This window comes from Pleurodeles waltl, chromosome 2_1 (assembly GCF_031143425.1).
Source record: "Pleurodeles waltl isolate 20211129_DDA chromosome 2_1, aPleWal1.hap1.20221129, whole genome shotgun sequence".
In the NCBI taxonomy this organism is placed as follows: domain Eukaryota; kingdom Metazoa; phylum Chordata; class Amphibia; order Caudata; family Salamandridae; genus Pleurodeles; species Pleurodeles waltl.
Genome location: NC_090438.1, coordinates 507,374,498 through 507,387,606, shown reverse-complemented (window position 1 = coordinate 507,387,606; position 13,109 = coordinate 507,374,498). Strand labels below are relative to the sequence as shown.

Sequence of the window (13,109 nt, the reverse complement as noted above, 5' to 3'; positions counted from 1 at the left end):
GTGGCTGTATGTGTGAGTGGGTGTGTGGATGGATGCAGGAGTGTGTGAGTGGTTTTGTGTCCAAATTTGGTGTAATTCCGTTCAGTGGTTCGGGCAGTAGTAATGTCTAAAATCCCTATGGAAAATTGCAAGTGGAAAATGTGTTTTGGGACCCACCCCCTTTTTCTCAGCTCTGCTTGATGGATCACCCCAAAACCTTCTAGACAGCAGCTGAAGTGACTGGCAAACTGGTTTCGGAAATTTAGAGAAGTCTTCAAACGGTGCCAAAGTTATTAGCTACACAAAAATGCTCTTCTTTTTTAAATTAGGTCCTAACTATACCTACCTACAGGTGAATGCCATTGTCAGACTGTTCACTATCCTCTAGAGGTGGCACTGATATGCTAAGAGTCAAGGTCCTGGTATGTTTTGGAGTCCACATTGGTGCCGAAAGCTGGTTGGCATGCTCATGACTGTTTTTCAATGTCGGACAGTTCCAACCATAGAGGATGGTACCAGCAGCTAAACTTTTTCCAACTGTGGTTCCTCAGTGAAGACATAGCGCAGGGTCGTTCCTAGCCATGGAGTCAAGGCTTGTTTGCATTCTGATTCCTGGTCAAAGATCCTCATGTGGGTCGACAGTGTCCATTCAAGGGTGTGAGTGTTAAGTCCACTCCCCTGTTTCTAGGCCTCATACCTGAGATGTTGTGCTACTCTTGAGTGCAGGTTTCCTGGAGAGTACTGGAGAGTCTTGCTCTCTAAAGTCAAAGTCCTGAAAGGATATATATGTGAAGACCCACTTCTGGTGGCCTTCTGTGCTACAAGATGACTTCCTTCTTTCGGTGGTGCTGAATCATTCTGTCTTTGGTGATAAAGGCAGACAATGACTTGATAGAGTCATGGTGCTGCATCATAGAGTAATGCGCCTACCATATGTCCCTTCATTCACATAGGATCTTTTTGTACTAAAGAGTATTACACACTGAAAAGGAGCTTTCATTGTGGTACTGAGGTTTATAGTTCTGAAGATGGTCCTATCACAGGGATTTTGCCCCCATTATGAGTCTGGCGGTCTAGTGACCGGCAGACTCGTGGATGGAGGTCAGACCGCCACACTGGCGGCGGTCTGAGCGCCATATTTGAACTCTGGCGGCCGGGCTGCGCATCAGTCAGAGCAGCACTGCCCTGGAGATTACAACCTCGTTCTCCGCCAGCCTTTTTATGGCGGTAGTACCGCCATGAACAGGCTGGTGGAAAATGGGTGCAGAGGGCACATGGCATGGGTGATGCAGGGGTTCCCTGGCCAGCACCATCGCAATGTTTATGGTCTGCTTTGCAGACAGTGAAAATTGCAAGGGTGGTGTGCACCCTGCATCCCACAGCATTGCTGTCGGCTCGATTATGAGGCAGAGACAATGCTGTAGGCTCTTTCCCAGTAGGCGGAAACTCAGGTTTCCGCCGGCTGACCTCGAGGGAAACCCTTAATGGGCCCAGCAAGGAGGTAGCCAGTATGGCGGCAACCTCCCATCGGAAGTTTGGCAACTCATATTCAGGCCCTTCGTGTTGCACATGTGGCAAGTTTTACATGGTGTATTCTCCATAACACTCCCCCAAGTGAGTTTTTCTTATACAACATGGCCCCAGGCTCATCTCGCACTCCAGTTCTGAAGCAGCCGATATAAGTGAAATGTACTCAACAGATTGTAGATATCTGTGCGCCTTTCATTGTGCACTGAAAAAAATGTTCTTAGGTGCACAGCAGTAATAGATCAGCCAAAATAGGTCCAAACCCAAAGGCTGAAAAAACTATCGGAGGTGGAGTCTGTGCCTCCAAAGTTTAATGTTAATGAGAAGGTTGTAGTGTTTCAAACTGGATTTATTTCTAAGAGACAACGCAATATGATAGACTAGCATATTGCTTTGTTTGTTTTTGCTCCTAATGTATGCTTTCTTTTTGAAGGTGCACACTAGTGCTATAATTGAGTTAAGCAATTATCCATACTATTATTTGCTGCACTTCACCTGCTCCCAGGAATTAAGCTAAGGTACCTACTTAATTTTTAGCTTCCAATTTCGAATTCCTTCATATATACAGAACGTTTTTAAATGTACAATTCTACATTTATCTTTTATGTATATATATATATAGTGTATTAATCTGCTAATTTCATATAATTTTTTAAACAGTTGCAGACCTTCTGAGCAGGTGTCGCTGACCACTTGAGCAGGTGTTGCAAACCCCCAAGGGTCCGCGGACCCCAGGTTGAGAACCACTGCCTTAGTATTGTGTGCTTCAGGGAAGGTATCGCGAGTCATATTAAAACCAAAACTTCTTCAAAGAAAAATAACTTAGAACGTTACGAGCCCAGCACTAGATTGCAGGAGTTTGTACAGGCTGTGAGCAACAGCAACACAAGCTGCAAACCTACGTCTATCTATCATCAGCTGGACGTATTTCAATGAATAACATAGCGTTACTATAGAAACAAACATACCCAGACAAGTTGGTAAGTTTAGAACTCAGAAGAAGGGTGGAGGCACACTTTTTCTGTCCAGTAGGTCAAATTAAATGAAAGGTACATTTACTGGGAATGTGCCTGCGTTTTCGTAGTTTAAGATAATTAGACATATTATTGGAAGTGTGTCCCCACTTTCCATGTCTGTTGCTTACTGCGTTCAATACTTTTTATGAATGTACAGTACAAGAGCAGCATGTGTGCAAACATCCCTAACACAAAGAACAGTTACGGGAAACATGCTATAATCTATGCTTCTTCATGCCTACAAAATAGCTACCACCCGAGGGGCAGCAGTACAAGATCACCTTTGTGAGGGAAATAAGCATCTGCTGTTACAGACGTGTTGTGTTATTACTCAAGTTTGCAAACACCTATTCAATATAGAAAAAAATCACTGATTAACATTTTAAGTCTTGTTTTCTCTCACTGCGTGCTGTTCAGCGTAGTAATCTGAACTTTTAAGCTAAAGTATTTATAATTTGAAAACTCAAGACATAGGCCTGATTTAGAACTCAGCGGACAGGTTGCTCCGCCACAACAGTGACGGATGTCTTGTCTGCCGACATTTAAATCACATAGGATAGGATGGGATTTAGATTTTTGCAGACGGAATATCCGTCACCATTGTGATGGAGTAACATGTCCACCAAGTTCTAAATCAGGCCCTTAGTTCTCTCTCCTAGAGCTCGTCACAGCACACATTGCTGCACAGAATTCTGGTCGCATTTCTCAAGATTTACATTGCAAGTGTCCTAAGGCAGGAAGATAACACACTCACCAGCTGTGCACATTTTCTCTTCCTTCATGTTCTCGTGGTTGCTTGCACCTGACTCGTCCACTTCCTTAATCCAAAGGGAAAGGCCAGGATGAAAAATTGGATGACCTGTTTTATAAAATGACATTAACCCATTACTTTTCAATGTAATAGTTACAGACAAATATTTTGTCTTTGAATAAAACAACGTTTTCACTATTTAAAACCATCCATGGGTAAATTGAACAAGTTACTTGCCAATGGTAACGCCTTATCTAGTAGTGACTATCTAGCCACAGATTCCTTACCTTAGAATTATCCCCACGCATCAGACTGTATCTGGAATTTTTTCATGAGCAGTGCCGGTAGGTGGCTTCGTTTTGGCTCCGCATGGCGTCTTCCGCGCCAGAAGTGACATGTGTGGTGCCTAGATAGGTGCCACACCAGCGCGCTGACGTCAGTTTCTTTTCCTGTCTTTCCACACCAGGCACGCAGAGGCATGAAGAACACTGACCACTGGTTTGTGAAAGTAGGGCCCGGAAAAGGGAACAAATCTGCACCTAAAAATCTGCTTGTAGTGTTGTACGGCTCCTACGAGGTAAACAGGACTCGTATAAAACAACAAGAACTTCAAATATAGAGACTTAGGGTCTGATTTAGAGTTTCGCAGATGGTTTACTCCATCACAAACATGACAGATATCCCGTCCGCCGTATTACGATTTCCATAGGATATTATGGAATCCGTCAAACTCTAAATTAGGCTCTTAGTCTACCTATATAATCTGTAATTGTTACTTTGTTTCCCCTAACTCACAGTATCACATCCAAACCTCTAAACAGAATAGGGCAAGTAGATGTTGTGGGCAACCTCGAACACGGCACTCTTATTTCCAAGCAATCTGTGGAAACAGACCTACCCTTTCATTTGATCACTTTTGCATGCCCAAGATATACACAAGAAATATATGAAAATGCTTTTTCAAAACATTTTTTTGAAATGATCGTATTCTTCCATAAAAAGCATTAGCTGTCATAATTAGAAAGATAGGACTTACTACTGTACTCAGCATTGTTAGAATGTGGAACAATATAAACAATTCAACCATGGTAATTGTTACTAATGTTACCAAACTCCTATCCGTATATATCACTATACTAAGCAGAATTAAGAGGGAGTACCTTCTGCCAGATCATTTGGGATAGTCTACCCCATACCTTAGTCTTAGATGTCAGGAAATAAGTCTCATTGTACAGGTTATCTTTCCTTGCAGGATGGAGACTGGAGTCAGCAGGGCTGCATCTCAGTCACATCGGTTCCATGATCAGCTGGCGTGAAGTGTTCCTCGCAAGGAGTGTAGCATGGATGCAGTTTATATAATAAAACTCTCTCTCTCTATCACACTGTGACCGAGGTGCAGAGCTGCCACTGTGGTTCATCTAGCACTAATGAGTTGCCTCCTAACGAACACAGAAAAAGAAAACAATGCATCAAGTTCTGATTGCATGTCCCTGAACTAAATGTGCAGACTACAGGGGGACACTGCCTTCCATGAATAAATATGTATACAGCACAAAAAGGCACCATGTAGAAAAGATGTCAAGCTACAACTTGATTCTAAAATGGAGACCTAACATGGGCCATGCAACAGCAGAGTGGGGATGATGGGTGGGTCAGTAAGGAATCAGAGGCTAGACAGAGTCTCTACCAGATAAGGAGTTACAGAAGATAAGTAACTTGTTCATCTGATAGGGACTTTTAGTTGCAGATTCCTTACCGTAGAATAGATACCCAAGCAATACCGCCCCTGAGGAGGGTCCATAAACCTGATTTAGACTACAAAACCCTGCAGGACCAAAAGGGCAAGGTGCCAATTCTGATGAATCTCACTGTCCAGGCAGTAGTCCTTGGTTACTGCTCGGGAGGATAAGCTTGAAACTGTACTGCGTACAGAACAGCTCAGATGAAAGGGAGCATCTGAGAAGGGATCAGGTAGGACTTCTGCATGTTGATAGTGAACCCCAAGCAGTGCAGGAGGTCCTCCATAGTCTGGTGGTGGGAGACAACCGACTGCAGGGAGCCTGCCTTCAACAGCCAGCTGTTGAGATGGGGAGAGTGGCTCACATGATCTCCACAGATTATCTGCAACCACTGCCATCACCTTGGTGAACACTTGAGGGGTGCTGGTAAGGTAAAAATGAAGCACAGCAAATTGAAACTGCTTGAGGCCCACCTTGAACCGAAGGTAAAGTATGTGTAAAAGCTGGACAGGAATGTGTAAGTGTTTGTCCTGCAAGTTCAGTGCTATTATCTAGTCTCCTGGGTCCAGGTCAGACAGGACATGTGCAAGCATGAGCTTTTTGAACTTCTCCTTTTTCAGGAAGAAACTGAGATCGAGCAAGCCTATAGAATAGGACGAAGGCCTCAGACATTTTTGGGCACTAGAAAGTAACAAGAATAACAACCAAAGGCACTCTCTCTTAGGCTCCCTTGGTGAAGAGAGCCTGCACTTCCTGGCAGAGTAATAGGATGTATTCCTATGTCAGCCGACCGTATCTGGGTTTCATGGGTAGAGGGGTAGTCACAAAAGGGAGAGAACTGCACCTCTAGACAATCTAGAGAACCCAGTGGTCAAATGTTATTAACCTCCAACAATGCAAATGATGGCATTTCCTGCCTCCTACTGGGTTCCCATGATGATCAAACGACATACTAAAGGGACTTTGAGGCTGCGGGTACTGGGGTGGGGGTATGGGATTTTAAGGCTGAGGTTACTGGGCTGGGAGAGTTTGGGGGTGGACTAGACTGACATCTGGCTACCTGACCCACGAGGTCTGTGGGTGCCACGTTCTCGGACGCACAAAGACTTAGAAGTCTGCTGGCTGTAATGTTTCTGCAGTTGGAGACGAGGCTGGAATGGTGTAGTATGTCATGAGAATGTATTAGTAATATTTTTATATATCATTTTGTTATTGTGTATATTTTATTGTTTCTATTTTATGATTTGCATAGTAATGTTTGGTATAGTCCGTTTTCCCCTCCAACTGTGATCATCTTTGTCTCTTCTGGACTAAGTGTTCCATGTAGATGACAATTGGAGAGGTGAAGGCCAACACCCTAACTTTGTTTCTTAGTTTTCCCATATAGAATTCCATGTCAAGTCTATGGTAGAAACCACCTTTGCACCTTGTAGAAGTAACAACATATCAGAAATATTGGGTATGGGATACCTATCCACAATCACATTCAGTTCTCTTAGGTCCACACATAAGCGTTTACTCCCATTTGGCTTCCTGGCTACGACCACTGGCGCCAACCATTCAGTTCCTTCAACTTCCTCTATGATTCCTTCCTTCTGCAGCCTCTCCAGTTCCAATTTCATGTCTTCACGTAAAGCCACAGGTACTCCACGAACTTTGCTGCATACAGGTTTCACACCTTCCTTCAGACGAATGTGATGAACATAGTGTTGAAGACATCCTAATTTTTCTCGAAATACCAAAGGAAGTTTTGCCTTTAATCTCATAACAAAGTCATCGCTGTCCATGAGTTTCTGATTAATAGAGTTTCCTTGATCCACAATTGTGTTGATGACGATTTGATCCCTTACCTTCACAGGTGGATCACTATTGGGATCAAGAATAAGCCCCAAGTCTTTCTGGTGAAACCAACTGAGCACACTGTCTCCTTTCTTAGAAACGTAAATTTTTGCATTAGTGAATTTTCGATTAAACTCAAGCAAACCCCAAAAGTATCCGTGGAGCTTAATTGGTTCACCACCATAGGCAATGGGTGTGATATCCGGTTTGAACAACCTAACTTTGTTTCTTAGTTTTCTCATATAGAATTCCATCTAAACAATTGTGATCTTGGCCCCGGAATCAAATAATACTCTGGTTCTTTCCCCATCTATCATGACTTCATCAATTGGACCTTTCCTTCCTTTTTGACCTTCTCCTTCGACTTGTAGGATTATTTGACCACATTCAAAGTCATTGCTTTCCCCTACATCCAAGTCTTTCTTAACTTCAAAGACATTGCCTTTTCCACTTCTCATTCTGCACACACTAGAGTAATTACCTTTTTTCTTACACAATCTGCACGTCACCTTTATAGCGGGACAGTTTTTGTCGTTGGCCATGTGACCTTGTCTGCCACAGCGAAAACAATTCCCTTGAAACGTATTTTTTCTGTCTTTTTTATAATTCTGTCTTTCTTTTTTTTCTGTTAGATTCTGAATCATATGTACAGTATCATTTTTGCATTCCTCCTTTTTGATGGTCTCTACACATCTGAGAGAATGTTCAATTTTCTTTGCCAAAGCCAAAACTTCCTCTAGTGATGGATCATCTTTTTGCCAAATTTCATCTCTTACTCTTTCTATGTTACAGCCTAACATAAATTGATCTCTGATTCTTTCCTCTGTCAAAGTTCCAAATTTACAAGATGAGGCTAATTTCCGTAGTGCTGTAACATATCCCTCCACAGATTCATTTTCCTCTTGGTTTCGCCTTCCAAAGTGATATCTCCCAAGTATTGTGCTAATTTTGGGAATATAATGTCTGTCCAATTTCTCTATACAACTTTCATATTCATTTAGATCTTCATTAGTTATGTCTGGAAGATTATCGAAAAACCTCCTGTCCTTCAGAACCTAGGCAATGTAATAGTAGAGCAGTTTTCCTTTCTACACTAAGAGATGCACCACAGACCTTGGAATATCTCTCAAAGACTTTTTTCCACTTTTGCCACTTTATAGGTGGATCTCCTGGTAAAGCGAGAAAAAAGGGGGGCGCAGTGACGTTCTGCATTGTAGTCACACTAATGGACCATCCACAAAAACAAGAAAAGAAAAAAAAAATGTATTAAAGGTGTCACACCTGTTTTGAAAGACTTCTTTAACTGTAAAGGTGCTTCCAAATTAGGCCAGTGGTTTAGTGGCTTTGAAGGTCGAATATTTGTAATATCTGTTTCCAGAGACAGTTGAATTGGGTCAGTGGCAAATACTTTAAATGCTTTAAAAATGCATGGCTGACAGAAAGCGTTTAATTTAAGGTTATAATCATGTGGCATATACAACGGACCAAGGATTTATGTGTGGCTCTGATAGCCGTTGCTGAACCTGTAAGACTCGGCAGCAGCTGAATTCAGTCTGAGAGGTGGTCTCCGCTCTGGTCAGGTTACCAAAATATATAAATACTGTCAGGGTTAATACAGTACTTAAGGAAACGCTGCAGTAGTCCTCGCGTATTCCGGTGTTCAAATCGTTCACATTGCCAGGAGGACGCTGTAAGCGTTGATATGGTAACGAGTCAAGCGCGTGTTTATAGTAAACACAGCTGAGCGGGGATGCTGTAAGCATTGATATGGTAACGAGTCAAGCGCGGGTGAGCTCTAGTCAGTTTCCATGGAAACAGTTCCCAGTTTCCATGTAAACGCTCGTCGAGAGGAAACGCTCGTCGAGAGGTGATTTTAAATGTTCCTTTTAAAATAATATAGTTGAATAGAACAGTTTTATGCTGTTCACGAAGGTCGCTCACCTCTGCGTTGTTCTTGGAACCTCTCCGTTGCTCTTCTGCCACCGTAATTCTGTTGAAGCCTCTGTGTTCAGTAAAGCAGAGCAGACGGGGAATAAAAAAAATTATCCCACTTCGTCACCAGTGAAAGATTGTGTCCACAAATAACGGAGAGCCGTATTAAGTTCACGAAGGTAGCTTTATTTCTTTTCGGAGGCCCCATCCAGCTCCACCAACTGCCAGCTTCTCAACGCTCTTCTCCCTCTGTCCGTCTCCGCTGGATTCCACTCTTACACTCCTCAATTCTAAATTCTACAAGCTATGACATACCACAAGTTCTACAAGCTATGACATACCACAGAAGCCCCTTCAGTGGCAACGAAAGGAGCAGTAGGCGAACAGTTGTTGGCAAGTGGCCATGGAAAGGCCCAAGGACCTGGCCGTAGCCCTGATGTTTTTGAAGTGCTCCAGCACGGAGTCCGCCTTGTCTCCGAAGAGACAGGAAACATCAAAGGGCATGTCCAAGAGGGAGGCCTGGACATCCCCAGAAAAGCCAGTCGTCCTCAGCCAAGTGTGGCGCCATAAGGCCACAGATGATGAAACTGCTCTGTCTAGCAAGTCAGTCGTATCCAGTTCACAGCATACAACGAACTTTTTTGTGTCTCTCCCGTCAGCAATAGCTCAAGAGAGCATGGCTCAGGCCTCCTCCGAGACCATAGGCAGCACCTGCACAACCGAGTCCCAGAGCGAGTGGGGGTACTGTCCCATAAGGCATGCAGCATTCAATGACTGCAGTGCCAGGCTGGCAGAAGATAACATCTTCTTCCCCAAGGTATCCAGCCTCTTGGATTCCCTGTCCTGGGGAGTGGTAGGGAATGCACCAGGATTTACATTGGAAGTGGAGGCTGTTTAGGGGCCCCTGTTAAGCGTAGGCAGCCCGAAAGCACTCCAGCACAGACAGGGCCCTCAAATATGAGGTGCATGGCCTCATAAAATTCAGAAAGTTGGGTGAGGGGGTCACTCCAGGTCCTGGAAACTCAACGAGACACAGAGACAGGCCAGGTGCAGGCTCAACTGCAGAGCCAGCCCTCGAATTCCAACACTCCCTCATTGGATGACTTTGACTAATGGGGCAAAGTCAAAGACCTCTTCGAGTTCTTGCTCTTCTTCTGTTTGTGGGACTTACCTAAATGCCCAGATGACTTTGACCGCAACGACGAATGCTTGAACTGGCTCCGCAACTGATCCAAGGACCTTTCTCTCGGCCGTGATCATGACTGTCACGCAAGGAGCTTGAGGGGCCCCTCCCTCAAGGTCTTGTGGTGCATATGGTGACAACTGACGCGGGTCTTGGCGTCATGGATACGCATGAGGCACCAAAGGCAGACAAGGTGTAGAGCCATCACCGATATTTGCCAGTGACAGGCACAACAGGGCTTGAAACCAGCCTTTCTTGTGGACAGCCGTCCCACACCAGGGGACAAAGTCTCGAAAATCTTCTGCAAAATGGTTGAAAAAAGGTCAGTCAAAAAGTGACTGGGAGTAGCTCTTTTCCCAAGCTACACTGCCTGGCATGAAGAGAAAGGAACTGACGTCAGCATGCTGGAGTGGTGCCTATATAGGCGCTGGGAAGATGACACCGATGACGCCACGTAGAAATGAACTACGCCACCTACCGGCAGGCAGAGGTCCTGCTCACAAAAAATGTCCACATCCAGTCTGATGCCTAGGGATAATTCTACGGTAAGGAATCTGGAGCTAGAAGTCTCCGTCAGACAATAGCATTTCTAATCAACAAGCACATAAGATCACAAGATGACAGCCATTTTAGTGTTCCACTGTAGCATGTGCAGCTGAAAAGTATGAAAAGGTTCCTGGAACCAGACAACTTATTTTGTTACCATTAGCAAATTGCCTTGTCTGCAATTTGAAATCAATGTTGATGCCCCTGCAGAGGAGGCTCTCATGTTAAACATCTATGATATGGCCTTCACACAGGCATTACCTTTGTTTAGTTTTTGAGACACACTTTAATATTTTTTGTGGTTTAATCCACTGAGGAATACGTAATAGGGCAAAAGTTGAATGATATAAAAAACATGAAAGGTCAGCTAAATTAGAACCAGCCTTCTTGCCAGGGTTCCGACTGCCTCAGAGAAATATAAATGTGTGCAACTGGTTAATCTGCACATCTAAAGGCTGAATACCCCTATAGCTGTTAATTGACAGATTTCACTTTAAGCTGCCTGAACCTAAAGACTTGTATTGTTAGGGTGTTGAAGCTGAGCCGGTAACTGTGTGCCTTTAATGGACAGTTGTAAAAGTGTTTTCACTAGGTGCAATCTGCAAAATCTACACTTTGAAAACATTTTTTGGTCTTTAACCTAAATTTATTTCTGCACTTTGTGGCAGCCAATCTTATACTGTGAGTAATGCAAATTTAAAATACTGACAAACAAATTCACAGTGCTTTCAGTGAGGGGCAGGGACTACTTAGCACTAAAAATACACTAGTCACTATTGCCTACTGTCTATCTTGCAATTCCATTCCTTACACATGAACACTTGTCCTGCTCCACAGAAATCAATTACCTAGCTAAGGTCAAAAACTTCCCCCAATTGTGTGATTTACATCAAATCAACTTACTTCATTTGAGAGCACCTTCAAGTAATTCAGTTCAAGATGGATCCTTTAAAAAAATCTCACTTGTACATGATTTAATGGTCTGTAATGTTCCACCAGCCACAAAATTATTATTGGCCACAATATAAGGGGCACTAGAAAATTGGTTCACTTTGTTCACTCATGGCTTTGTCAGAAGGGAGGGTTAATAAAAGTTTTAAGGTTCATGTTTAGAAACGTCCTCTTCAAATAATTATCAGTGCAATAATGTGATCTAATAGACTAAACTGAAACACTTCCATGTGTTAAAGAAACACTTTCTACAATTGAAAATCTTTATCATGTTCTTAAATTGTGTTTGTTGTGCAATTCACATCCCACATATTCTGAAGATTCTACATGTTCTTAGTATTTAGGAAAGAGACAGGAACATGGACTGGTGCATGTTGGTAGAGAAAGTGGTTTATAAGGGACATGGTTGCCACCAAAAGTGGACAAAGATTTGGGGCTGGTGGAATGAATGCAGAGGGAACATCTTTACCTTCCTACCCCCGCTGACTTAGAGGGATGACCAACTTGCCAATCTGCCTCTGTGAGAAATGTCAACTGTGCCAGGGGAGGAAAATGTAGTATGTCTGAAATGTGCATGTCCAAAATGTCAAATGAGATTGATGAGATCGCCAGTGAATGACAGTGTTCTGTATATGTTTTTTTAATTGAAATATCAATAAAAAGAGTTTTTAAACAAACTCCTACACAACTTCTGCCTCTGGCCACTACTCCATTTCATTAAAATATCCAAGCTAACCTAGTACAATTATGTACATGGTAATAAGATTTTGCAGACACCAAAAAGATCGTGCCTTGCTCCCACCCTAACTAAATCATAACAAACCATATGAACTGTAATGCCTGAAACACTGAAATCATGGCATGCAGATCTACAACACATAGTTTGCTTTGTGTCTGGCAGCTCAGACATTTTGGCACATACAATGAATAGCCTTGGAGCCACCTTAATCTCCAACCTTTGCCTATGACCCCCAAAGCAACAGTTAGCAGGATCTCTTTTAGTTAGAATACTTAAGAGAATCATTCCTTTCCGTAGTATCCTCAAGATGTTCAGGCAATCATTGCCTTTGCACTTTCCCAACTGGGATACACCTAGACCCTCAATTTCATCTGCTGACTAATAGCTTTGCAGATTCCCCCAGATACACAATATCACATCAAAACTCATATATCCAATTAAGATACCATATCAGCACTTTTGCTGCGCTCTTCATTGCCTACTGTACGCTACATTGAAAAAGATCTTCCTTTTCTTCAAAAGATATTTAGGACCTATGAGCACTGAAGCCGTCTCTACTGAAAGATTAATATCCTCTGGAGCAGCACGTTCCCAGAAGCCCACCTTTAAGCACCATAAACTCTCTTTGCAACTCTGAACAGCGGATCAAAAAGACGGGAGAAAAGGTCTGCTAGGCAGCAGATCTGCAACTTTAAAAAAGAAGGATGTATCTCAAGGTGTAAAAAAAACTTTCCTGTGGGAATGGCCATGTTGAATTAACATGAATGATGCCTTCCTACTCAATAGACTGTGGAAGCACTGGCAGTGTTCTGACATCTCCAATTGAAGTCTCGACATACAACAGATGACAAACAGGGGTTAGACTTTTGGTCTAACTTTACCTTTGTGAATCAGGCCCTACGTCACT

At 43.1% G+C, this 13,109-nt stretch overlaps 1 protein-coding gene across 1 annotated transcript in view; it reads right to left on the bottom strand.

The window, feature by feature from the left end:
• LOC138265797 (uncharacterized) overlaps positions 1 to 13,109 on the bottom strand; it is a 175,221-nt gene that overhangs the window by 31,242 nt on the left and 130,870 nt on the right. The window contains exon 5 of the mRNA XM_069213851.1: positions 3,277 to 3,381. Coding sequence (XP_069069952.1) covers positions 3,277 to 3,381 — 105 coding nt within the window. The remainder of the gene's footprint in view (positions 1 to 3,276; positions 3,382 to 13,109) is intronic.